Source organism: Solanum dulcamara, chromosome 8, assembly GCF_947179165.1.
Source record: "Solanum dulcamara chromosome 8, daSolDulc1.2, whole genome shotgun sequence".
NCBI lineage: Eukaryota > Viridiplantae > Streptophyta > Magnoliopsida > Solanales > Solanaceae > Solanum > Solanum dulcamara.
The window spans coordinates 71,238,462-71,264,097 of record NC_077244.1 but is presented as its reverse complement, the minus strand read 5'-3'; the positions used below and the strand labels follow the sequence as shown (position 1 = coordinate 71,264,097).

General features: G+C 31.2%; 2 protein-coding genes and 3 non-coding genes across 5 annotated transcripts; 4 read left to right on the top strand and 1 right to left on the bottom strand.

Annotated features, from left to right (window-relative positions):
* Positions 1-737: 737 nt before the first annotated feature.
* LOC129901773 (small nucleolar RNA Z267) lies at positions 738-806 on the top strand. Its single transcript, XR_008769947.1, has one exon. It is a non-coding gene; the product is annotated as a small nucleolar RNA Z267 (small nucleolar RNA).
* A 465-nt stretch (positions 807-1,271) lies between these two features.
* Positions 1,272-1,354, top strand: LOC129901774 (small nucleolar RNA R44/J54/Z268 family). The gene has a single exon (XR_008769948.1). It is a non-coding gene; the product is annotated as a small nucleolar RNA R44/J54/Z268 family (small nucleolar RNA).
* Positions 1,355-5,111: 3,757 nt separating this feature from the next.
* Positions 5,112-5,185, top strand: TRNAI-AAU (transfer RNA isoleucine (anticodon AAU)). The gene has a single exon. It is a non-coding gene; the product is annotated as a tRNA-Ile (tRNA).
* Positions 5,186-14,543: 9,358 nt separating this feature from the next.
* On the top strand, positions 14,544-16,353 carry LOC129899534 (NAC domain-containing protein 100-like). Its single transcript, XM_055974537.1, has 4 exons — positions 14,544-14,603; positions 14,813-15,010; positions 15,099-15,376; positions 15,464-16,353. The coding sequence occupies exons 2-4, from the start codon at positions 14,818-14,820 to the stop codon at positions 16,004-16,006; spliced, it is 1,014 nt and encodes a 337-aa protein (XP_055830512.1). The 5' UTR covers positions 14,544-14,603; positions 14,813-14,817; the 3' UTR covers positions 16,007-16,353.
* Positions 16,354-21,856: 5,503 nt separating this feature from the next.
* Positions 21,857-24,766, bottom strand: LOC129901553 (pentatricopeptide repeat-containing protein At5g61400-like). Its single transcript, XM_055976772.1, is given in 2 exon segments — positions 21,857-22,628; positions 22,631-24,766. Coding segments are annotated over 2 exon segments (2,001 nt in total). The 5' UTR covers positions 24,600-24,766; the 3' UTR covers positions 21,857-22,596.
* Between the last annotated feature and the right edge of the window lie 870 nt (positions 24,767-25,636).

Below are 25,636 nucleotides of genomic sequence, written 5' to 3'. Positions count from 1 at the left end.
TTGTATTTTGCCTATTATGTTGTTTTATAAGTATTCCACTAAAGTGTATGCAACTCATGGACATATAAATTTTTAACCTATTGATATTGTGTTTATCAATGTTCGATAATCATTCTAAGATGTCAATGTTGTTCATCTTTTGATTGAAATGTCCCAATCCGTAGCCTGCTTAGGGCTGGATTGATCTGTTATTTTATAGGCTCTTTAGTTAAAAAGATCAACATATCTTAACACATTTAAGTCGCTAGCCCTTTAAGATTGAATTGAATTGGGTTAGGCTAGTCCATTTTGACAGCTCACACGTAAATGAGGACAAGTGGGAGACAAATAAAATACTTGAGAGGTAAATTTGGATATTTTTATTTAGATCAATAAAAATTAAAAATAGAAACCACACAATTGCAGGGGTACCTTGGTAAAATTGTTCTCCCTCAAGTAAACCCTAGTTTGTGGGGTCACACCTATAAAACCTCAAAATGGCACCACTCGCAGAATAAGAACCCTAGCCACCAGCCTTTTTGGTATCAAGTTCTCATTTTCTTCTATTTTGATTTTCAGTTGTTATTTTTATTTATTTGTTGTATTTTATGTTATGATTCTTAGTTTTTGTGGAAATGCGTTTAAATGATTTTTTCAAGTGATGTAAGAAATTCACAAGTTGGATCTGTGTTTTCCTATGCCCCTTAGATTGTGGTAAATTGTGTTTCTTGCCTTATGTATCAGCTCAAATCTGCGCGCCTCTGCCTATGATGGTATTAAATATACTTTGAGTATTTCGCTATGAAACGATTTTTAATCTGAGGCTTGAGGCTTTATCAATTCCTTATTTTTTCGTAAATTTTTGCAATCCTTATTTTAGCTTTTAGCTTTTTTTAATGGAATAATCTTATGGGTTGATCTTATTGATTAGTGGGTATGATGTACTTTTGACAAAGGAAATAGTTAGATATCTAGGATTTCAAATTGTCACTCCTTTTGTTGAATCTTCTTTTTGAAATTAATCATGATTCTACTTTTCCAAGGACTTAAGAGTCTTAGTTATTATGATGTATGTAATCGTCGTGTCAATTGTCAAGATTATGATGTTGTAAACCCTTAGCTTGATTCTATCTAATTTGCAAATTCAATGCCAAATAATAGTAATGCTGCGTTCTTGGTTGATAGTTCATAATAATTTGATTTGAGGCATGCACTTATTTTTCTTAAATATGAACTCGTGATAATTATTCCCCCCCTCCTTTTTTGGGTTAAAGTCTTCATTTGATTTGGTCCTTGCAATGATGATAGAACAGACAGGGACATCAGCACCCTCTGGGGGATGATGATTTGTCGATGGGAATCTCTCTGATGCTTGAGACTTGTGTTATTTTCAACTGCGTGCACTACCATTGCCGTAGTTCCTGTTTTGTATTTCTCGTCCAGTTATTCATTTTCACTTCAGCTGTTATGGGTTCTTTAACCCTTAATTGGTGATTGACTGATTGCTTGAGCAACCTCTCTTTTAACTAATGATTAATTCATTAGTTGTATTTTTGGTTTAGAAAGAGCGTCCCAACTATATATTTGTGAGCTTTACACACCAATCACATTGCATTTCGAGTTAGAAATTCGGCACATTGCTAGTGTTGTATTTGTTACTCTATAGCGAGTGATTGCCGCTATCAATCATCTCAGCAAGTTAAGCACTGGATCTTCGTGGCTTTGTTATTTTGAAACTGTACCTTCGTGGTTCATGTTATCAGAATTCAGAACGAAGAAAGATGATAGTGTGTGAGCACTACTTCTCCAAGGCTACCTGTTAATACACATACTATTTTGTTCTGTTTTTCTATGATTTTTGAAGGGTTGCAGTAAGCACAGTTGATCCTTCATGTTGAGTTAATCATGCAAGTGCTTTCTTCGCCTTGTCTAAAAGTGCCAGTGATGTTTCTGCACGTATTATCTTGATATGTAAAAATGATGATGTTAATGTGATTGTCACTACCTCTGAGGCACAACTTTTTTTTTTTGACATTTCAGTTGATCTTTACTCTCTTGTGTGGGATTTTTGGCTCCTCCAGAGTCATCTTTTTGCAGCTATTGCTCATTTTTGGTATAAGCCTGATGATTGTCAATTAAGAACGGAGATTCGAATGTTGCTATCTGTTGAAGCCTTCTTTTAAGTTGGGCTCCAGTGGCATTACATGTGATAAAACTTTCTTACATATGATGAAGGCCTTTTGTTTTAACCAGAAATAATCAGATATAGAGTTTTTTTTTATCTATTTGTCTTCAAACTTGGTGGATTTTTTTCTTGCAGACGGATCTTGTAATCCGTAAGATTGGTCTGCTGGATCATACTGTTAAACTACCATGATAATCATCTCGTCATTGTTATTCTTGATGCATTCTTTTGAAGAAAACCATGATAAACTGCAGCATCTTTTGAAGAAAACCAAGAAAATGGAACAGCAGCTTCCATTGGTAGGTTACCTTCAGTGACGTTTTGCACAGTTTCTGCAAGCTGGGATTTTCATCATTGGGGTTATATGCGTCGTTGAAGTTGCGAGATTTTGAATAGGCCATAAAGCAAATATCTTTTACAATTAGTTTGAGACTCGGTTGTATATCATCCATTGTTTAGTTTGTTATTAAAAATCTTCACATCTCTTATTATTGCTATTGTGAATATGATCTACTAACATATTTCGGGTATTTTCACAAGTGAGGTTAGAAAATGGTAAGATATAAATAGATCTTACTATCTTTGATGTATATAGATTTTCGGCCTTGAATAAATAACAATGTACAAAATGAGATATTAATACACATTTGAGAAAAAGTCTACAAAATACCCCTTTAGGAACTTCTGACCTTTTACTGATGATATTATTATTATTATTGATTCATATAGTTTAAAGACAATTTAAACTCCTTTTCTGTTGTAACTACCTATTAAATACCTCTTTAGAAAGACCATCCAATCCTCTTGAAAGAATCAATTGAAATTCAATCTCCTTAACCAAATCATCATTTGTTCAGATTTAAGTACCAAATGATGATTTCTTTGATATTTGTCCAAATGAGGCTAAAGCTAAAAGCTCAGATTCATCAAGACCTTTTTCTGGACAGAAGCTACGCCCATCATTCCAATACCTTGCTACTGCATCTTTAAATTTCCTTATCTGCACAAGACAGGTTACATGTAGAACATGGCACATGGTTTTCAGTTCTTTATAGTTTACATTGAGGAATATGGCATTGGGATTTGCTTCAGCTAGCTCACACATGTGCAAACATTAAGTAACAAAAATGACATTATTAATTACTGGAACACGTAGAGAGCAGAGGTGAATCTTGAATTTAGCATCAACGGCTTTTTGCATATGTAGTCATAGTTTGAATTGAAAGTAATGAATACATTTTAAAACCCCACAGAATGAAGTCCGCCTCTGAATAGAGAGAGGGGAGAGACTTATGATTTGATAATGTATGTACATATAGTTGAAGTCGAAAGTAATGCATTCAATTGCTAACTAAATTCTTGGACATTTATTTTTTATAACTGTGTTATTTGGATCAACTTGCACGCATTTCGACTAATTTCACTAGTACATTCTGCCTCCTATCAGCACATAACACTGTCCACTCAGTCTTGAACAGAAAATACTAGATTCTTGAACATTTTGGTACCATACCTTAGGATGTAAAGTCTTGCAACCTCCACATCCAGGAGAATAGAAGTCAATTATGACCAATCTATCACCAGCCTTTAACAATGAATCAACAAGTTGTTGTGCTGAATTGGTCTCTACAATGTTGGGCTTAATTAAGGGTCCTCTCCCACCATCTCTCGTCACTGCCAATACAAATTTCTACTTGTGCCTAACTCATTAGACAAAACACTTACTTACTCTCAAAACTCAAAAAAAGAAGGAAAAATACAAGAAGGAAGGCAAATGAAAATTGTGCTTCTCTTCCTTTTAAAGCTGAGAAATAAGGATTCAACTTATACACGCATATATAAGCTATTTACAATAGGTGAAAATGGTTTGATGGTATGAACATTTCTTACACTGATAAACTCTAATTATATTATTAACTTCACTCGTGAACAATAGTGTAAATTTTTAAGTGAATATGAACTTTATTCATTAAAATTTTATCCTGTGTTGTATATTAACAAAAACTCCAATAAATTCGTCAGGTGATTGAATTGGTGCAACATGTGGTATCTTATAAGAGAGGTCAAGGATCAATTTCCTCGGCCAATGCCTTCTTAGTTGAGCTCATAGCATCAGACTTTTCTTGTACGGTTTGCGTCTCCTGCATATATATAATGTTCTAGTTTGGATGATGATTACTAACAGAGTACATATATTTAGGTGGTGGGGTGAGTCTCAGATCTAACGTGGGCAATTATTATAATTTATCAGGCTTGTTTATATATAGGAGGTGCTTGCGTGTAATTGAGTTGGCATTTTTTGTTTTTTGTCAGATGTTTGAAACAATTGATGAGGATGCAAAGAATCCAAAAAAATGGGAATGTCAATCAATGCTGTATTATTATGAGTTAGGCATATTTTACAGTTTGCCAGTCTAGCAGATTCTGTCTCTCTTATTATTTGGATAACAATTCCACAAAGTCTTTACTATTACCATCGAAGCAAAGATCTTTATGCCGCCATGCATCTTTCTTTTTCCATTCAACTCATGAATAAAGATGACGCTTTTTGTTATTACAATTTAATTACGGGCATATAATTAGATTTAGCCCATGATTTTTTTCATTCGGATAATTACGCTACATGGCCATTCGACAAAAATAATTATCAAAAAAATGGTCATTCGCTCTATAGGAATGTATAGTCAGTGTATATTTCATGTATAGTCAAGTTATATTCAATTTTTGAGTGTATCATAATGTATATTTAGTATATCGCTCATGTATAAGTAATGTAAATAAAACATGACTATATTTGTTGTAAACTAATTAGTTTATTGTATATATTTTAAATTGTCCCTTATTTTTTTTGGACCACCTTTGTTTTTTCACACCATAGTTTAATTTGCCTATGCCAAGCATTAAATGCCGATGCTATTAAAATAATAAGCACAAAAGAAAAACACTTGGCCCATTAGCTCAGTTGGTTAGAGCGTCGTGCTAATAACGCGAAGGTCGCAGGTTCGAGACCTGCATGGGCCAATTTTTCCACAGTTTTTAGCAAGCCAAATATCGCTTCTCATTTCTCTTGTTTTGCATGTGTGTTGTGTGATGGAAGTCTTCTTTCCCTTTTGGATGAAAAAAAGTTTTTTTTTTATTTTCGCACGGTTTAAAAATGATAGTGTATATGCATATTTTATCTTTATTTTTGAAAGATAAATAGACGTTTTTTTTATAGATTCTTGTGTTACAAACTTAGACTTCAACTAAGATCTCTGTGCGGCATTTGACAACTTACTCACGAATCTACTCTAGGTTCTTCCCCCTTCTTCAATATCAAGTGGCGGGTCATAACACTTGGCTCTAGAAAATCAGCCGAAAAATATTGATAACAATTCCAACTAGTTGTGCAATAAACGATGATTTTGTTGAAGAACTTTTTTTTCTTCTTCTAAAGATAATACTCTCGCCATTTCAGTGTACATGTATTTTTCATAGTGCAACTTATTAGTATGTTATATCTTAAACATATAATTATATTTGTATGGTTATACAAATTTCATACTAAGAGTAATATTGAAAAAATTCCATGTGACTACGTACATAATAATATAAACTCTTGAGAATGACACAATATCATTTCAAATTTTGATGGGTAAGTTCTACTAGTTACACTTTATCATAGGTGTTCAATAATTAGAACAGATGAATATATGAATGAAATTTATTTCAAGTTTGAGGTGCCTTAAAAGTTTGGAATGTACAATGTAGACATGGACAACCAGGGGCGGACCCACATGTAGTTGAGGGGTTCATTTGAACTTCCTTCGTTAAAAAATTATACTGTATATATAAGATAAAAATTTTAATTTATATGTATATATAATAACATTGAGTCCCTTGAGCATAAGCCAAAATACTAGCTCAGTGGCAAATGTGGTTCAATATTTCGCCTTAACTTATCTCAGTTCTCTCGGATTTGAATCCGAATAAGCACATTTTTTTTTCTGATTAGCGTGTTTAATTTTTTTGAACCTCCTTCATAAAATCTCTAGGTCCGCCGCTGTGGACAACTACACATGAGTAATAGCATTAGGTTTGGCTTTGCATCTAGAATAGAATTATATATAGAAAATGTGGAGCAGTGACAATGAGAGCATCAACATGGCCCTGGATTTAGATATTATTGTCTTGACTTGTATATGTATCCCTACACTACAAGTTTATTTGTTGTTGTTTTTTGTGACTAGGACTAATCTAATATAATTCTTATTCTTTTCTCTTGATCCTATTAACGTTAGCTTACCTGCCCACTCCAACTGTTGCCATCATTATATATAGATCCTTGTAGCTAGCTACACTCTTTTACACAATGATTAAGTGGGGAGTTTTTTTTTTTTTTGGCCATAACAAACACTTGGTGGAACATATAACACGTTCCATTGTTAAGCCATTGTCACAGATACGGATGCAAAATTATATTCAATAATTATAATATATGAATAATATTTTATCTTGAATTCACCTGTCTTGTACGATGTATCAATAATAGTAGTAAATCAATCGTGGTTGCATATATTTCTATCTCTCCATTTTAATTTGTTTGTATGATTATGAATATTTGGTACGGAGTTTAAAAAGTAAAGAGTTTTTTTGAATTTTATGATCTGAAATTAAAGATTTGTAGAATGTACCAAAATGTCTTTAAATTTTGTGGTCTTAAAGATGTCATGTGGAAAGTTAAAATTAAAGAGTAACAAAAAAAAGTAAAAAGACATTCTTTTAGAAATAGATAATAAAAAAAAAGGTAAGACAAACAAATTGAAACAGAAAAAGTAGTAAATTACTTAAACTGAGGAAGTAGTAAAAATTAAACATGGGCCAGATAAATAAATTATACTGATATACATGACTAACAATGTATTGAGAAATATTTGTACTATATTAGTGTAGTTTCAACACTAACATGACATCATTGCTTCATTAGTTGAACCAAACATATATTCAAATAATGGAGCATTTTTCCCTCGGTGGGTAAAGAGTGCTACGCTGTTCAAATGTCGACTTCACAAAAAAGTAATTCTAGTAATTTCAAAGAATTTTAGCTTAAAAAGATTCATTTTTAAAAGCAATAGATTTAATATTTTATCATTAAAATTCTGCATTTATATTAGGTGACTGTCAGTCAATGAAATCTGTGCGTTAGTTATTTAATCATCAAACGACAAAGAGAATATTCTTAATAACTCAATTGGTTGCCTATCTAAATTTCATCTTATTGGTAAGAAAAATATAAAAAAATAAAAATTGATAATTTTCTTTTAATGTCACGTGCCAATAAATTAAAGGGCACGTGTTTAAATGTTATATAGTAAAAAAAAAAAAAAACTCACTAAGCTCTGGAGCATGAGAATTCATGTGAAGCTGGCACTTTTGCATCCATAGATTAAAAGAGAGTCATAATCGCAATGAAATATTATAAGTAAGCCACGTATCTAATAAAACATATATAATATGATCTCCTAATCATATAAAAGTGATGTGCAATATATATAGTGTGGACCTTAACAAGAAATATCATCAAAAAGAGTTGAACATCCATAAGAAAACAAAAGAGACTAGCTACTCAATCACCATCTTATAATGACAGTCGGCTAGTGCATGAAAATATAGACGATCTTTGTGTAATATTTGCATATTTTAGAAAAGTACTTTTAAAGATTTGGAAAAAGGGAAGAAAAAAAAGGATAGTAGGAATTGACTAAACTATTTTATAGAGGTGAGTCACACCAAAATACCTAAACTACAATTTTTTTTGTGATCACTAATCTTTAATTACTTCTAAAAGATCACATATTCATTTTGATTAAAAATACACTATATCCTCCGAGACTTCATGATTTACGGGAAATACATTGAGTATCTATTATTATTATTGTTGTTGAATATATTATTTTCTTAAAAGTAAAGAGAGCAGTGGCTCAAAATAGGAGTGGGCCTTGAGTAGGGACGAAATGCACACATCATAACTGTTTTAAGGACTCCAATTTAAAGAAGAATCGAAATTTATAAATTAAAAAAATAAAATTTAACCGCTTCATTATTAATTTCAGACGTGCAAATTTGAAGTAAAATATTTCAAGATGACGGGTCTAAAGTTAGGTTATCATAGAGTCTAACTTCATATCCAAAACTCTAAAGTTTGAAAAGTCTTAATTCATACCTCGATTTTTGAAATTAGGCTTTGGCGGAGCCATTTTCATGTCCCGAAGAAAAGAAGTAGCAACAACAACTAGTTCAGTTTGAAATTTGTCAAAATTGACTAAATTTTAAAAACTAAATATATTTTAAATAAGGATGCACAAGCGGCTACCTTGTGTTATTTCTGATGGAAGTACAAAAAAACAAGTTTTATAAGTAATTTTCAAGTTTATTCCCCCTTCCCAATGTCTCCAATCCCGATCTCTTGACTATTCCAGCCCCGAACCCCACTCTCTACCCATTCTACCTTCATAATATTTTGCTAGCTTATAAATAAATGCTCTTGAAATATTATTTTCTTATTTACTTATCAAAAAAAAACTCATTTATTTTCAAGGAAAATATTTTTTAGATAAACATTTTTTTGATGCCAAACACACCCCTAGTTTTGATGGTATATGAGAGAATCTGGACATTCATCACTATACCTTAAGGTACTGGAGCAGTGGCCAAGCATATATTATATATATATATTATTTTTTTCCATTACATATTATTTATTACATTATTCTTTTGCACGCTTTTAATTTTAAAAAGTTATAAATAAAAGATATTTTATTACTAATTTATCGTTTACCTCTTTTTGATGTAATTTGAATCATCAAATTGAATGTATGGTTGCGTGAGGGTCTTCAACTCTTCATTGGCTGTGGCGGCACTAAAGTTTTTCTTTTTTTTATTTGAGTCAATTTAAATGGAGTTTCAAAAGAGATTACATTTTCCTTTTAAAGATGAAGTTTGACATTTGTTCCTTCCATAATTGGTTTTCTATATACATTTATACTCAAAAAGAAAAGAGTGTCTTTCTTTTTATACTCCTATAGTTTTTTTCGGAAGTAGAAAAGGTCATTTTATTAAATTTCTCTTCTTACTCCTTCCATTTATTTTTACTTATCTATTATATTTAAAAAAAATTATTTATTATTTGTCCACTTTAATATGTTAATGAAAAGATGCATCGGTGGCGACAATGTTAATAGTGGCTAAAGAATGCACGGAGGTTAATGATGTGTTGATGATAATTAGAAGCATTGCTAATTAAAATGATGGAGTTGATTGGCACTAGAAATGACTGCATAGGTGATAGTGATGGTGGATGTGGCGATAACGATAATAGTGCTGACTATAAATATAATTATAATAATGAAAGTGATAGCTTTGATAACGACTGATAATAGTGATTATCAATGGTGATTGCAATAACAAAGATGGTTGGTGTGGTTGACGATAAGAGTTGGTGATTGACAATGTTGATGGTATTTGTGATAATAGATATGGTTAGAGTGGTAGTGGATATTATCCACAAAAGAATATTACTTTATTAAAAATTATAAGGATTAAAATCTATTACGATCAATTAAGTGTGAATCTTGATGAAAATAAATGCATTTAATGGCCTAAGGGACATCCACTAAGTGCAAATAAATGAAGCTTATATCTTAACACATAAATAAAGGTAAATTAGTCAAACGTCTCTTCTAATTAATATTCCTTTCGTCCCAAATTAGTTGTCAATTTAAATAATCAAGAAACAATTAGTCTTTTTTTTTTTCAATTCAACCCTTAATAATTACTACAGTTACTAAGTTTTTAAAAATTCATTTTAAAGTTACAAGACTATTTCAATGTGAAAAAAAGATATTAGTCCAAGTTACAAGACTTCTTCAATTAATGCACTTATTCCCTTTTAACTTTACTCTATAAATCAGTTTTAGAAGAATCATTAGAGTATGATGCATATATTTTTAAATACATGGACACAAAAATTAAAATTAAAATTTCAGCAGATATAAGAATTAACGACTTCAGCAGGTAACTTTGTTTGATATTCATATTTCAAGTACCATGCATTTTTTTATAATGTTAATTTTAGTGGGAAATTGTAATTTTTCATATAGTATGAAAGAAATATTTTTTGTTTGAACCAAATTGGGGAAGCAAAAATTTTCATTCACGGAAATGGCGGCAAAAAATTTTCATTGAGCAGTGTAAATTTTTTTAGTACTATTGAAAAGTTGTTAAATTTTTGATATTCCTTTGTAGCATTCAATACAGAACACATCAATAAATGATATTGATTTTTCTATTAGCGGTATATTAGTCAAATAACACTCTTAATAATTGTTTTCTTAAAAGGTGTGCAAAATCTCAACTTGACAATTAATTTGGGATGGAAAAAATAATAATATTTTATTAAGAAATGTGTAAATAAAAAATATGACAAGTATTTTGAGACAATGGAAATAAATCGATATGGACGTTTACACAAAATCAATTTGCATTGTAAAGCTGGAATTTTCTGTGTCTTGTGCACCAATTTGGTATCATAAAATCATAATAAATGGAATAAAGTGTTCTCTGTCACCTTTATTTTTCCCTGTTACATAAGCTTCATAAGTGATTATACCATTGGTGCATGCATAATATAATGAATCATCTATTCTTTTAATATATGCTTTTTTTTTCTTCTTAATTCTGCTTTTATAAATTAACATAACGGATTTTAATTTCTCATTTTCTTCTAAAGAAAATGGCCAACTCGCTCAAACTTAGGTGGGTAAAGGTAGGTGTGTTAAAGTAGATGCATAATAATTATTAATGGGACATTTTGTGCATAATCCAAGTTAGAGAATTTAAATGTTTACGTCAATTTAGATTGCATATGGGCGCTAAATTAAACCATACAAAGTTTATCAAAACATAAAAAATAAGAAAATTTTGGATTTGATTTCTTTGATATAGTCATGATTAATTTTTTTTGTACATAAAATAGAATATATACATAAGTTTATTTTTAAAATAAAAAATAAATAATTGAAAGTTAATTTTGAATAAAGCGAGTTGTGTTATGATCCGTTGTGTGCCCCAAATTGAATCACTCATTTTGATCCAAACAATCATTGGATGAGTTATGACACAACTTATATTTACTGAAATGTAGCCAAATCTACCTATTTGATCTTTAATTTTGATTAAGTTACTATTTTCTTCATCAATGATGAAACAATCAAATCTCAGAAAGAAATACTTACAACTTGCAAGTATCTTTTTGGTAAGGGTCCTTACCAGAACAATTTTAATTTGTTCTCATTTATTTGCAAGTAATAGTGAAAGTGGCCCAAAAGTACTATGGGCAGAGTCCCACATGAAATATAGCTACTCATCTTTTAAACAACCCCATTATAACAAAGTATTTATAAAGACAAGGATGACTTCAATACTTATCTCTTTTTCTTTTTTTTTGCATCTACATAAAGACAATTAATCAAGTTGAGTCCAAAAGAGTATCTTTAATTAGCTGAACTTCCTAGATCCATATTGTAACATATGACTTAACATAAATTTAACTTATGGCTAATTCGTTTTTTAACTAATACATGTACTTAAAAGGGTATTCACAGGTTGGTTGTTGGTCAAAATCAAAATCAAATCAATTTAATTGATTTTTAAATTATTAAAATCAAATCAAACCAAATATAATTTATATTATCGATTTGTTTTGTTGTCTTTTTTGATTCGATTATTCGGTTATTATCCATACACGAAAAATAAAAGAAACTACTCATTCAAAAGAGAAAAAAAAAGACAACAATTCATTCAAAGTAGAAAAATAGAAAGACAACAATTTATTCAAAAGGAAATGAATTGTCTTCGTACCTGCCATTTTGGATCTTATATTCTTATACGAAACTTCAAATTTGTTTAACTTGAAGCTTATATAGTTAGTTAATCCATTGTACTAAATAATATAGACTTACTAAATAATACATAAGCTACCGATATTGCTACAAAAATATAAGATGCATCATGTCTTACTCTTTTTCATTGGAGTGTTGCATTTTTTGTATGAAAAATTACTCATATATATATAAAAAAAATTATCAGTGCGGTTCGATTATTTCTTCGATTTTTATGCACAAAACAAAAATCAAACCAAATATTATCGATTTTTAAAAATGCAAAACCAAACCAAAGCAAATAAAAATAGTTTTTTTTTAATAAGTTTGATTTGGATTTTCAGTTTGAATATTTTTTAAAATGTTATATATAGCTGTAATACGAAAAAATTATAGGTAATTAAAGTATATCATAAAAGTACAAACAAAGAGTTTTTTTAAAAAAAAAAACTCAGAATTGGACAAATTGTGCTATGAACCATTATTTAGCTAATTTGACTTAACCCGTTTCAGTTCAAGTAATCTTCTGACCAACTCATTTTGACTTAATCAAAAACGTCCATTTGACACTCTTAGTGAAGAAAAAATTAAATTAACTAGAAGTTTAACTTTATGAATTCTGAATTATGGTGAGCGCTAAAATAATTGAATTTAAATAGAGCATTTTATAAAAGTTAATAAATTTAACCTTACCGGTAGCTATAGACTTGTACCTCCACCCCTAATTGAGCGTCAAAGTGGTAGACGAGTAGTAGAATCTTGTTTAAATAGATAGTGAAGTTCCTTTTCAGTGAACAGAAAAAGTTAGGGCTCTGATAATTAAGAGTATAGAGCCTTGAGATAGGTTTAATTCTAAGAGCAAATAATATTTTCCCATTGAAAGTGTGACAGCTTTTAAATGAACTTTAAAACCTTTTTGACAAATTTTATAGTTTATACGGCAAGAGTGGACTTGGCTAAATTGAAAGCTAACAGCATGAAGATTCTGCGCAGTGTTGGTCTGCACAAATTAAGTTGTGTTTAGAATGGTCACATTCACTTTGATTAATGAAATTTAATATCTATTTTCAGTTACATGATGTATATATAGCCTTATTTTTGTATGTATTACATGAAGATACATAGTCCTTTTCACACGTACCTTTAAGTATTTTAAATACACTTTTTAAGCTTTTTTATTTTTCGCCCGATATTTGATATCCTTGTTGGAGTCTGAGGCACAACTCCCAACAATTTTTTTTTTCATATTTAGAACCTGGACTTGTAACGTGTGTACAAAATATTTACATAATTAAGTCAATTTATTTTTTTAGTGTTTAAGTGTTTATATTGTCAATAGAGGTAATTTTTACACTATCACCTATTATAATAAATAAAATATTTTATTTTTAAATTTTCAAGTCCATATTTAAAAATCATCTAGGATGATGATTTGATGGTGTATAAAAATATTTACATGCAAAATCAGTTTATGTAATAGAACTCCAATCTTTTTGCCTAACGAAGGTTGATTTGGGAATAATAGAATTGTATTAGCAGAACATAAGCGAGTAGATACATATTTAAAGCACTCTTAATTGCTTTTTTAACAACTTAATATTAAGTCATATTGGATGGTTCTGGTATACAGTTGGAACCACCATGAAAGCAACATTTTTAGCCTTCACATAGCTGTTCACACCACAGGAAGAAAAAAAAGAACTATTCACACAGTAGAAGTTCCAAAAACAAATCAATATTGACACCAAATAACTACGTCTCAATCCTAAATAAAAATACAATAATTTTAAAGTCAATATACTAACAAAACTAAAACTTATTCCACTAGTACAATGATCCCTCTATTAACACCTATTCTTTATAATAATATTTCACTAAGCATTTAATTATATTAATAAAAGAAATATCAAAAAAATAACATTGTTATAATAGAGAGATTTAACTGCATATGTTAGCTATATCATGACTCTTTTTCATCCGTCATTCCTAATAACTTTCTTTTATAGTTATAGGTCCACTTAGCTTGCACCCAAATGTGGAGCATAGTAATCAATAAAATGAATCCAGAATAATAAGATTTTAGGTTCAAATCTCAATGACGACAAACACAATAGATCATTTATTTCTATCTGTCTAAGCTAACAAATGCCCCATAAAATTAGCCAGCGAACCTGAACACCACGGTTATAAAAATAAAACACAAAGTAGTGTAGCAATTATACATCTACCTCATCCCCCTTTCAACCCCTCATAATCCAGATAAAATAAATAAATGAACATATAAAAATGACAAAAGCAGTTGAAAATTGTTACATGCATGATTTTTAACTTTTAGGGATGAGTTGTATTTGGTCAAATTATATATTTGTATCATAGTTAGGAAGAGTTAAAGAGAAGAAGGCCTAAACAACCTCCCCCCACCCCCCAAACGATTAGTTCCTTAAACTTCACGTATCCATTTCATACAAAAAACTCTATTTATGGCCTTGTATTCTTGTTACTTCTTTTTTTCAATCTTTCAGGTTAGTTCCCATGGATTCTGTGTATCCTAATTTTTTCCCTCTTGTCCATTCTTGATTTAGTATTCTTGCTCGTGGTTTTCTTTAAGCTGTTTGGGAAAAAAAACCGTTTTGTATAACTTTATTTCAGAGCCAGCTGGTGACTCGGTGGTTATGAAAACAATTTATTTACATGTATAAGGCTAAAGCAAATTAGTTCTTGATTATATTAGTTGTGATGGAGAATTATTCTGGAGTTGTTAAGGATGATCATCAGGATCAGATGGAGCTGCCACCTGGATTTCGATTTCATCCAACTGATGAAGAATTGATTACTCATTATTTGTCTAACAAAGTTGTGGATACCAATTTCATTGCTATAGCTATTGGTGATGTTGATTTGAACAAAATTGAACCTTGGGACCTCCCACGTAAGCCTTTTCATTTTATTTTTTTCATGAAGCGAGATTCATATAGCTGATCTTAACTTGATTTTCTTTTGGTTGTGTTTGAATGTAGGGAAGGCGAAAATGGGGGAAAAAGAATGGTATTTTTTCTGTGTGAGAGACAAGAAGTATCCAACAGGACTGAGGACAAACAGGGCAACTGCTGCAGGTTATTGGAAAGCTACTGGAAAAGACAGAGAGATTTTCAGAGGAAAATCTTTGATTGGTATGAAGAAAACTCTGGTTTTCTACAAAGGGAGAGCTCCAAAAGGTGAAAAGACAAATTGGGTCATTCATGAATATAGATTAGAAGGAAAATTGTCTCTTCACAATCTGCCAAAGACAGCAAAGGTATACATCATAATCCTCAAATGTTTTCAATCAAGATTCTGTTTTTTTTTTGTAACTTTTTTTTGTTTTGTTTTTGCTGTGTTGTAGAATGAATGGGTGATTTGCAGAGTGTTTCAAAAGAGCAGTGGCGGAAAGAAAATCCACATTTCAGGGCTTGTGAAATTGAATTGTAATGAAAATGAAATGGGGAATTCATTTCTGCCACAATTAACAGATTTTGGTACTGCTTCCAAATCCAGCCACGTGCACTGCTTCTCCAATTTTTTCACTGCTCAAAACAATTCTCCTTTCCCTCTTCTGTCAAATCCAATGGATATTTTCCCTACAAGTTCTCTTCCAAATACATTTTCTTGTAACCAAATAGCCCCATTCAATACAAATCCAGCTTCATTTGGGGTTCAAGATCCTTCAATTCTTTTAAGGACTTCACTTGACAATTATGGTCAGAATTTCAAGAAAGAGGACATTTTTAGTGTACCCCAAGAAACAGGGGTAATTAGCACTGATATGAATACTGAAATTTCCTCAATTGTCTCAAATCTTGAAATGAAAAGGAGGTTTCTTGAAGATCAGGTGCCATCAGCTGCTATGGTTGGACTACAGGGTCTTGATTGTCTCTGGAGTTGCTGAAATTCTTTAAAACAAAATGCCAAATAAGCCAAAAACAGAAAAAAAGAGCAGAGAAGAGGTAGAACTTTAGTTATTCTGGTGTGGAATGAATTGTATGTGCATGGATTTCTGATTCCTTAAGCTGCATTGAAGACAGTAAAGCGTATCACATCAGGGTTGTTGCACTGATGCCGTAAAAATTCATTTATACTGTGAGCGAATATAAGTTAAATCCATCATCGCACAAATACTATTACTATGTTAATGTTTTGTTTTGTTGCTTTTTTGTTTACAAGTTGCTTCTCATGGGCAACTTATTAGATGGTGATATTGAAGTAATATAAATTAAGTAGTGAATGATGTATGCATGATGACTTTGTGATCATTTTATTGTGTTTTTTTTGTCTGGAAAAAAACTATATTCAGCGGACCCTCTTCCCTCTCTATTATTTGTATTTTGTTATATGTCATAATTCAAAAATAATATCTCATCATATACTAATTGTGCTTTGATCCTTTTATTATTGGTTGTCGATTGGTAATGAAGCAAATTTAAGATTATTGCTCGTTTAGTCTTTGCATTATTTGATAGTATTTCCCAGGGATACAGTGTAAGTTGATTGCCAACCAAAGAAATTTCCCTCATATAAGTAATAGTAAAATCAGGTAATATTCCTCTTTTGATGAAAAGAAAAGGTACTCATATACCTCTTAATGTTCTAAAAGTGTCACTTTATTTAATCTCCTTACCCTTTATTACTAAACACAAAATTGTGAGTCAACGTCAACCTAATCGACCAAACTATATTTTGTCAAAACAATAATATTATTGTATTTCTTCGTTTTAATTTGTTTTTTTTTTATTTTTTTATTTCATTTTAAAAAAATAACATTATACTTTCTTTTTAGTACTCTTTAATTCTATTTTTTTTCATAATATATATAAGATTACACGATTAAAAGATATAATATGTTCTAAATATCTTTAATTTTAAATTATAAGATTCAAAAGCTTTTTTTTTTGTTTTTTTTAAAATTTCTTGTTAACTTAAAATTAGAAAATCAAATAAAAACGGAGGGTGTATTATATATCCACTTCGATATGAGGTTTAATTTGTCTTTTTATTGGTTCTTTTCTCTGTGATGGTCAAAGACTTTTTAAGTACTTTACATGTCATATAGTAATATTTTCCACAAAAGATAAGTTTTTTACTTTCATAAGTTTTTTATTATGATGCAAATTTTCTCTACTTGGCGATATATCATTTGCTCGGTTGTTCCTACTAAGCATGGAACAAATATTTTCACACGACGGTATTTGATTAGGTATGAGACTTTAAGAATTCTTTTTAGGACTTGTGATTCTATGATTATATTTATTTGCAATAAATTTTAAAGTGAAAAAAATTAAAATTATATTCACAAAAAAATATGAATAAATAAGAATATTTTGTTGATAAATAGTATTGGTACAATTATGTTCCTTCCCTGATTCTTCTTTTTGGATATTCTCCTTGATTCAAGAGTCGTTAATGACATATTTTTCAAACTAGAATGATTTGGATTTGATATCCATCGTAATTCGAAAGTCGTTAGACGTGGCATATCTCTCGAATTAGGTAGGATAATTTGAATTTGATCTCCATGAAAAAAAAATTGTGGATCTTCCTGAAGGTATTTGATTATCAAGAAGAGTTTGACATAATAATATTTCATGAATTTGTAAAATTTTTGAGATACCTTTTCAAAGAAATATAATTAGAATTTAGGAGAGAGTAGCCTTCAAAAAATCCTAACGGTAGGATAAGAGGAGTTAAAATTTCATTCTCGTTTACCTTGCCAAGCTTGTCTCGCCTCGCTCTAGTCTATACCTCTTATATCATCCCTAAATATCAGAGACGTGTGAGGATTTTTCTACTTTCAAGTGTGTGCTACAATCCCTAATTGTAAAACAGTGAATTTTAGGTTGTTCAATTATGTTTCCACACATGTCAATTTGCTAAATCAACATTTTGGACAAACATTCTATTGTGACGCCACAATATTCTTATTGTTTGTCATACTCACCCCCACTACTGAATTTTTCAATAGAATTCACGAATATAATATGTTGGCCGATATAGAAATAAGAATTAATAATCTTTTTCGTCACAATGGAAACAGTGCTGAAGATTCTTCTTCTCCATCATTAGATATGAGGTACATACAAAAAGAAATACTAAACTACTAAGAAAAAATCCACTTCTTCAATGAATTCTTATTGATTTCTTTATATTCCTTTCATTTCAATTCTCATGATGTTAATTTGACTGAATACGAAATTTAAGAAAGTAAAAAAAAATTAAAATTTGATATTTAAATATGTCATAATTATATCTATATGATTATAATTTTTTTTAAAATTTATAATCTTAAATATGTCATACTATTTTTGGGTGACTATAAAAAGTTGTCATTAGATGTAAAATGAGAAGATAAAGTTGTTTTTATAAAATCTAATTCCTAACTAACAAGAAAATAGTCTCTTTATGGGATGTGGAGTATATATTTTGCTTGTTTACTCCCAACAATTAAACTTTATACTCCCTCTAGAGTCAAATTATATGAACTTTGATTAATATTTTAAGATATATTTTTTTACTATATTGATATGAAATTATAACTTATAGTATTTTCGTATAGTTTTTGAATATCTAATTTTTACTTTATAATATGGAGTTAAAGTAATATAATTTAACTTTAAAAATTAGTCTAATTGACTTTCAAAAAACACAACATGACAATTAAAATGAGATGGAGGGAGTATCAATTTTGCCAAAAGTAACCCTAATGACATTCCGAGCTTATTTATTGAAAAAAGTTAACCCTCCCGAGTCCAGATGTCACCATATTACATATGACAATATAATTGAGAAGTGCACGTTACATACATTAATCTTAAGATAATGAACGAAATTTGTCGGTATAATATGTTGTTCTTTCACTGCCGTGAGAGGCGGATTAAGGATTTGAAGTCTCTCAATGATACAGTGGGTCGATCGTCTGATATCGACGGAGAAAGCAGCAGTATTAGTCGATGGAGCCAAAATTTTCAATAAGGGGGTTCAAAATCTGAAGAAGTAGACTCATGAACGACATCTACTATTTATATATACAAAATTATTTGACCATGTATAAATAATATAATTTTTCATGAAAGGGGGTTCTGATGAACCCCCCTAGCCACAATGTGGCTCCGCTCTTGATAGCAGCGTGACGCTGAGGCGGCTGAGCTAGTGAGGTTGATATTTAGAGGATCCGACTCCTCTCCATGTCTTATTTATATATCAATAATTCAAAATTTTAAGTAATCAAGTGTCTAAAGATTAAAGGATATATATTATCATTTAAATCTATCTTGTTTTAACTATAAAATAAGTCATATCACACTTTTTAGCACCATTATTTAAATCATTTTCGTTATCTATAATTTTTCCATTCACAAAAAAAAATGTTTCTTCATAGACTAAATTTCTGTCAATTCACAATCCACATTTAAATAAGTTATTTTACGAAGAAAAAACATTGTAAATTATAAAATAGAATTTGTAGCATTTAGATATTAAATAAAAAGTATTGAAAATTACTTTGCCATAAAATATCAAAGAAAAATAAAGTAATTTTATGTTAGACAATTTTTTCAAAAATAGATAGATTTCTTTTTTTAAAAATGTCTATAGACCTTGATCGTGACTCAAGTTGTAAAACTATAGTTCTATATTAAAAAAATTAATATTATTTAACTGAAGTAGTTCCATTTGTTCTCAGAATTTTAGAAAATGAATATTTTCCAAAATCTTACCAAAGTTGGAAAGTTTAAATACCAACATCTCTTCTTTTAATCATAGTTAATTAATAAACTTTATTACAAAAAATTGATCCCGCAACCTCACATAAAATACATATGACCCTTTGCCACTGGCACTAGAGACTTTATTGATTCTCTGGGTGGCACGCTTATTATTTATATAAGTTATATATATATATAGAGAGAGAGAGAGATATTCCGTCGAAGTTTGTGGATGGCATAGCAGCCCTATGGGCTTAATAAATCCGCCTCTGACTATAAATATATACATTTCAAGATTTGAATTTTGGAATTTATAGCCTTATTTTATTTTATTTTATTTAAATTTCTTGAGTCCTATCCCGATGATACAAACTGCCCGGTCCTCTTCTCCTGTGTCGAAAGTGTAGTGTAGTGTGGTGGGATTTCCTGCGATTTAACTTAAAATTTAAGAAAAAGAGACGTGGGTTTTGAAATGAAATCACATGAACATCCACTTTAATTATTAATTATCATATAGAATATTAGTCATTAGTAGCTAACTACTAAAACGATATTTTTGTCCCTAAGGGGTTAGCAAATTAATTAACAAACTAAGGTCATGATTTGTGATGTGCATTATTTTGTTGGAGATTTTCTACCAATCATAAGGGCTCACGTCAAACAATTCTCCATATATTTAAACACTAAAATATTATTGGGTTTAATAAAATATGTTATCAAACATTCTCACGTGTTCCCTACTATATATCGTTATATCGACATTGACCTAATAATATCCTTCCCTAATTTGACACGTAACGTATGAGAAAATGCTATAACTACATCATTTGTTGAGATATTTTTTGGTTGCAATAGAAAATACTGTTATAGAGACACATAGAATATATAGTGAAATATGTTATTGAGGATTATTATAGAGAATTTTGATTATAATTAGTTAGTTGAGAATTGAGATTAGAAAAAAAATTATTTTATTCCCTTTTTTTTTGGCGGAATGATCTCGGACATTTCTATACTTGACTTCATTTGTCAGTTGAACCCTCCTACTTAGCAGTTTGTCAACTGAATCCTTAAACCCATTAGAACACAACATTTCAAGTCCTTTTCTCATCCAATTATTGTGCGTGTAATATACTCGACTCCACGTGACATTCCACATCATTTTTTAATGACAAATAAGAAATTATATTTTAAAAAAATAAAAAATCAAATAGGTCACTTTTGCAATTTCAGAAAAAATTCAAATAGTCATCTTCCTCATATTACTTACAAATTGAATACCAAATTCATGCTAAATAGGTGAAATTCTTCCCATTTAACTTGAAAATTCAACTACAAGTTTACCAACACAAACCCAATGAGCATCAATCACATTTTAAAATTAATTTCACAAATTTATAAGACCCATTTATTGTTTTTTAAGTTTTTTCAAATTCATCCATGAAGTTTAAAATTTTTCAATACCCATCACCACCCTTCATGTTAATCCATACACACACCTCTTCTTTGAAACTAACACAAATAATGATACCAATATTTTTAAAATCTAGAAAACTAAAAATTAGAGAGGTAGGGAGTGGCCAGCAAAGGGACTATGGGATGGAATGTTAAGTTGAGGAAGAAGAAGATGAGGAGGAGAAGAATGGGTGTGATGATGAATTCGAAGAAGAAAAAGGCCGGAGGAGAAGAATTTTGAGGATTGGGTGCGGAAGAGGCTAAGTTAGAAGAAGAAAGTTAGGCGTGGGTGTGTTTTTTTTTAAAAAAAATTAAAATTAATTATTATTTTTAAAAATAATTTTAATTTAAAATTATGTATGTACTCGCTTTAAAATGCATGCTTCATGCGTTTATCCAACTCAACGCCACATAAGTCGGTCAATGGTCAGAGGGGTTTGAAATGTTGTGTTCTAATGGGTTTAAGGGTTCAGTTGGCAAATTGTTAAGTAGGAGGGTTCAACTGACAAACGAAGCCAAATACAGAGTCTCCGAGGTCATTCCGCCTTTTTCTTTTGTGGGACTTGAATCTGTATGTATATACTATATACTATGTGAAACTAGCCAACTAGGAGAGGAACTACAATATATTCCAAACAGATCTTAGAAGTTGGAAGCATCTGTCAAAGAACTCCAACCCAAAGAAACATGAATGAAGTATCAAGTAATTTACATTCGCGAGCTTAGCTTAAAAATCAGCTCTAGCTGCAGATAATTGAATGAGAGTTATTTATTTTGACTTACAGTGCCTTGACACTTTTTGCAGTTATGAAGTTGTATCATCAAGATCTATGGTTTTCTACTAGATTGTAAGACCAAAACATAATGCTAAAACAATTTAGGCCAGGAGGCTCGCGATCATGTGCCTGCAGTGAAATGAAATTCTGCATTTCCTGCCTCTTATTGGTTATGCATGCTAGTCTATAGCATCAGATTTCTGACAACTCTTTCAATATCAGGTCCAGCTTCTCCACAATCATCCCCTGCCATAGCATCTGCAGGATAATGGCCATTGAAAACTATGACATCTTTCATATTCCGAAGTTTTGCTACAGTTGTAATCCGAGGGTGCACTTGAGCCTTAGTGATGCTCCAATCCAGAAGTTTGAGGTTGCTCACTTCAGTTGCTCTTCGCTCTTTCCCCTAACTGCAAAATCGATAGCTCCCCAGAGATACTCCTCTATAATCAGCACAACTCAAAAGGCTGGTGCTACTCAGAAGATACTGAATTTTACAGACAGACAAGGATGCCTCTAACATAATAATTAGTTAAGTCAACAGGGCACTGCTATTTACATGATCCTGGAGGCTTTGCATTAGAGATGCTCCGGAACAAACTAGACCTGAATCTTTTAATTCCTCATAACACTTACGAGTTGAACTGAGATCAACCATGTCTTGGTAGCCCTTGAGCAAGACCTTGTACATGAAAGGATTAGGCATAAAACCAGTCTTTAACATATCTGCCTTTAGCATCATGACACGAGTTATGTGCCTGCCCTCAAAATGACGTCGTATCATCATGGCATAAGTAGGAAAATCTGGATAAAGACCATTGCGCCGTAGATCCACGAAAAACTTATTGGCTTTGAAATACTGCCCATCTTTGCATAAACCATGGATTAACGCCGAATAAGTAACATTGTTAGGGAAAGAAAGAGCACCATTACTGCAGCCTACTTCTACTCCTGCAGATCCAGAACTGCTTATTTTCAAGAAAAAATTGATTGCATCACCAATCATTCCATTCTTGAGAAATCCATCAACCAAACAAGTAAAAGTCAAAGCGTTAGGAGCAACTCCAGCCTCCATCATCTCTTTATGTAGCCTTAGAGCAGCTTTTGTGTTTCCTTTTTTGAAGTGACCATCAATCAAAGCTGTATAAGCAACCACATCAGGCTTCAAGCCTTTAATAACCATTTCAGTATAGACACCCATTGCAGCTTCTAGATCCCCTACCTTACCAAAACCATCTATCAATATAGAGAAAGTGACTACATCGGGCTGGACACCCTTCTCTATCATCTGAGAACACAATGCCAAAGCCTTCTCCATATTTCTATCCTTGCAATACCTATCAATCAGCTGATTATAAACCACAGAGTTCATGACCACCCCTGTTGCGTCCATTTTCAGCAAAAACCTCTCTGCTTCGTCCACTTTCCCCAGCGTACAATGACCCTTTATCAGCGTACCATAAGTCACAACATCCGGAGAAATACCAAGCTTTTCCATCTCAGAATGCATCTCTAGTGCGGTTGACATATCATACGAATTACAACAGCCATCAATCAGACAATTATAGACAAATAAATTGGGACCTACCCCAAACTTCACCATAGATGCGAATAAGTTTCTTGCTGCTATCACCTCACCCGCTTTGCAAAGCATGTCAACCAAGATACCAAAAGTAACAACATTTGGAAGAATTCCATGATTCAGCATTTCTTGATAAAGTTGAAAGGCTCCGGCATCGGCCATCTTGCTATATCCATCCATTAGAGTATTATAAGTGAAAAGATTAGGCATAACTCCAATCTCCCACATTTTGCTGAACATGCTATCGGCTTCCTGTATCTTATTCTCATTGCAAAACCCACGTATCAAAGTGGTGTATATCACAACATTTGGTTGAATCCCTTTCTCCGCCATCTCATCATGTAGCATTTTAGCTTTCAAAATCTCACCTTCCAGACAACATGCATCAATCAGTACTCCATATGTCACTACACTAGGACATAACCCAAATGAGATCATATTCCTATAAATACCCCACATAAATTCAAACTTGCCCAATTTTACAAACCCATCTAAAAGAGCATTACAAGCATGCAAAGGGGGTAACTCTCCCATCTTTTGGTACACCCAGTAAGCGTCATCAACAAAACCCATTTCACATAACGCAATAATCAACACCCCAAACACATTACAGCTAGACCCAGAATCTATTTTACCAAGATCATTGAAAATTAAAGAACAAAACTTTTTGGGGTTGCTTCTTTTTCTAAGATTTTCAATGAGGCGTTTTATCAAACACCTGGCGTCAAGATACAATCTTGCTCTGGTTAAATAATGAATGATGGCTGAATGTAGTGTAAGATCCTTTGTTGGGTCTGTTCTTAAGGTTGCTGAAGTGAAAAGCCGCATGGCTTGGCTACGGGTCTTGGCATTGAGAATTGCGGCGGTTAAGTTTGATGGAGAAGGGGCAGTAGAAAATGGCAACGCTGCAATGGTTCTTGAAATCACTTGGGACTTTACGAGGAAAAGGGTTTTCAAGTTTTGAGACGACATTGCTGATCACGCAGGTGATTATCAGATGCATCCATATCTACATCTCCATTACCAGTTCTTGCTGTAGTAGTTTCTGTGCGTTTAGTATTGACTTCAAGAAATAGATCTAAAATTAAGGTAAAATATTTTACATGAAAAATAAAGAAAAAGATAAAGTTGATTTAGCTAAAAGTTTTTCTGATTTGTCAAATTACTTGATTTGATTGTTATAATAAATATGATATACAGTCAAAATCTTTCTCTAGTCATCATTCATTATAACAACAATTTTAATATAATAGCCTGATATTTTTAACTGATTTTTCATGTTACTGGTCCAGGGGACGTGCTTTTGCACGTTTATCCCAAAATATTTCATTAATTTTATATTACAAATAGCATATTTTATCTTTTTTAGATTTATTGATATTTACTAAAAATATTCATCATTTTTATGATAAAAAAATACATATATCTTCCTAGTAAAAAAATATATTCTTAATTACAAAATTTACTAAAAGTACATAAAGTAAAAATAACTAACTATTATAGAATATAATTTTCAAATGAGGTTACAAAAATATCACATGCTAGGCTAATCTATACAAAGCAGTAAACCACGGTAAATTCTCAATAATAATAACAACAACATAATAAAAAGTTGTACAATAACAAGAAACATAAACACTAAAGGATAGTCCGGTACACTAAATCTTTCGATATGCGCGGGATTCGGGAAAAAGAGACAAAAGAAACATAAACACTAAACAAAATAAATTAAAAGAGACAAAAGAAGAGAGCATAGAGATTTTTGTTAGGGGGAGGAAGCACCACAACTAAAATTTGATATGATAATAAATAATAAATATAAATTGAACACGAGAATTTTCGGTGAAAATCTCTCAAACAGATAGAGGAGAAAAACCACGGGTAGAAGAATTTTACTATGATAATATGGGGGTACACTGCTCTCAAATACAAGGAGAAAACAATAATAAACAATATTTATCTTGGTGTATAACTCCCTTTGTGTTCTTACTCTTTTAGATTGTATTTTT

What these genes read in the sequence shown, in the direction of transcription:
- LOC129899534 (XM_055974537.1), top strand. Translation starts at nt 14,818, where the DNA reads ATGGAGAATTATTCTGGAGTTGTTAAGGATGATCATCAGGATCAGATG. An exon ending in TGAACCTTGGGACCTCCCAC is followed by an intron (nt 15,011 to 15,098) that starts GTAAGCCTTTTC and finishes GTTTGAATGTAG; the next exon opens with GGAAGGCGAAAATGGGGGAA. An exon ending in ATCTGCCAAAGACAGCAAAG is followed by an intron (nt 15,377 to 15,463) that starts GTATACATCATA and finishes GCTGTGTTGTAG; the next exon opens with AATGAATGGGTGATTTGCAG.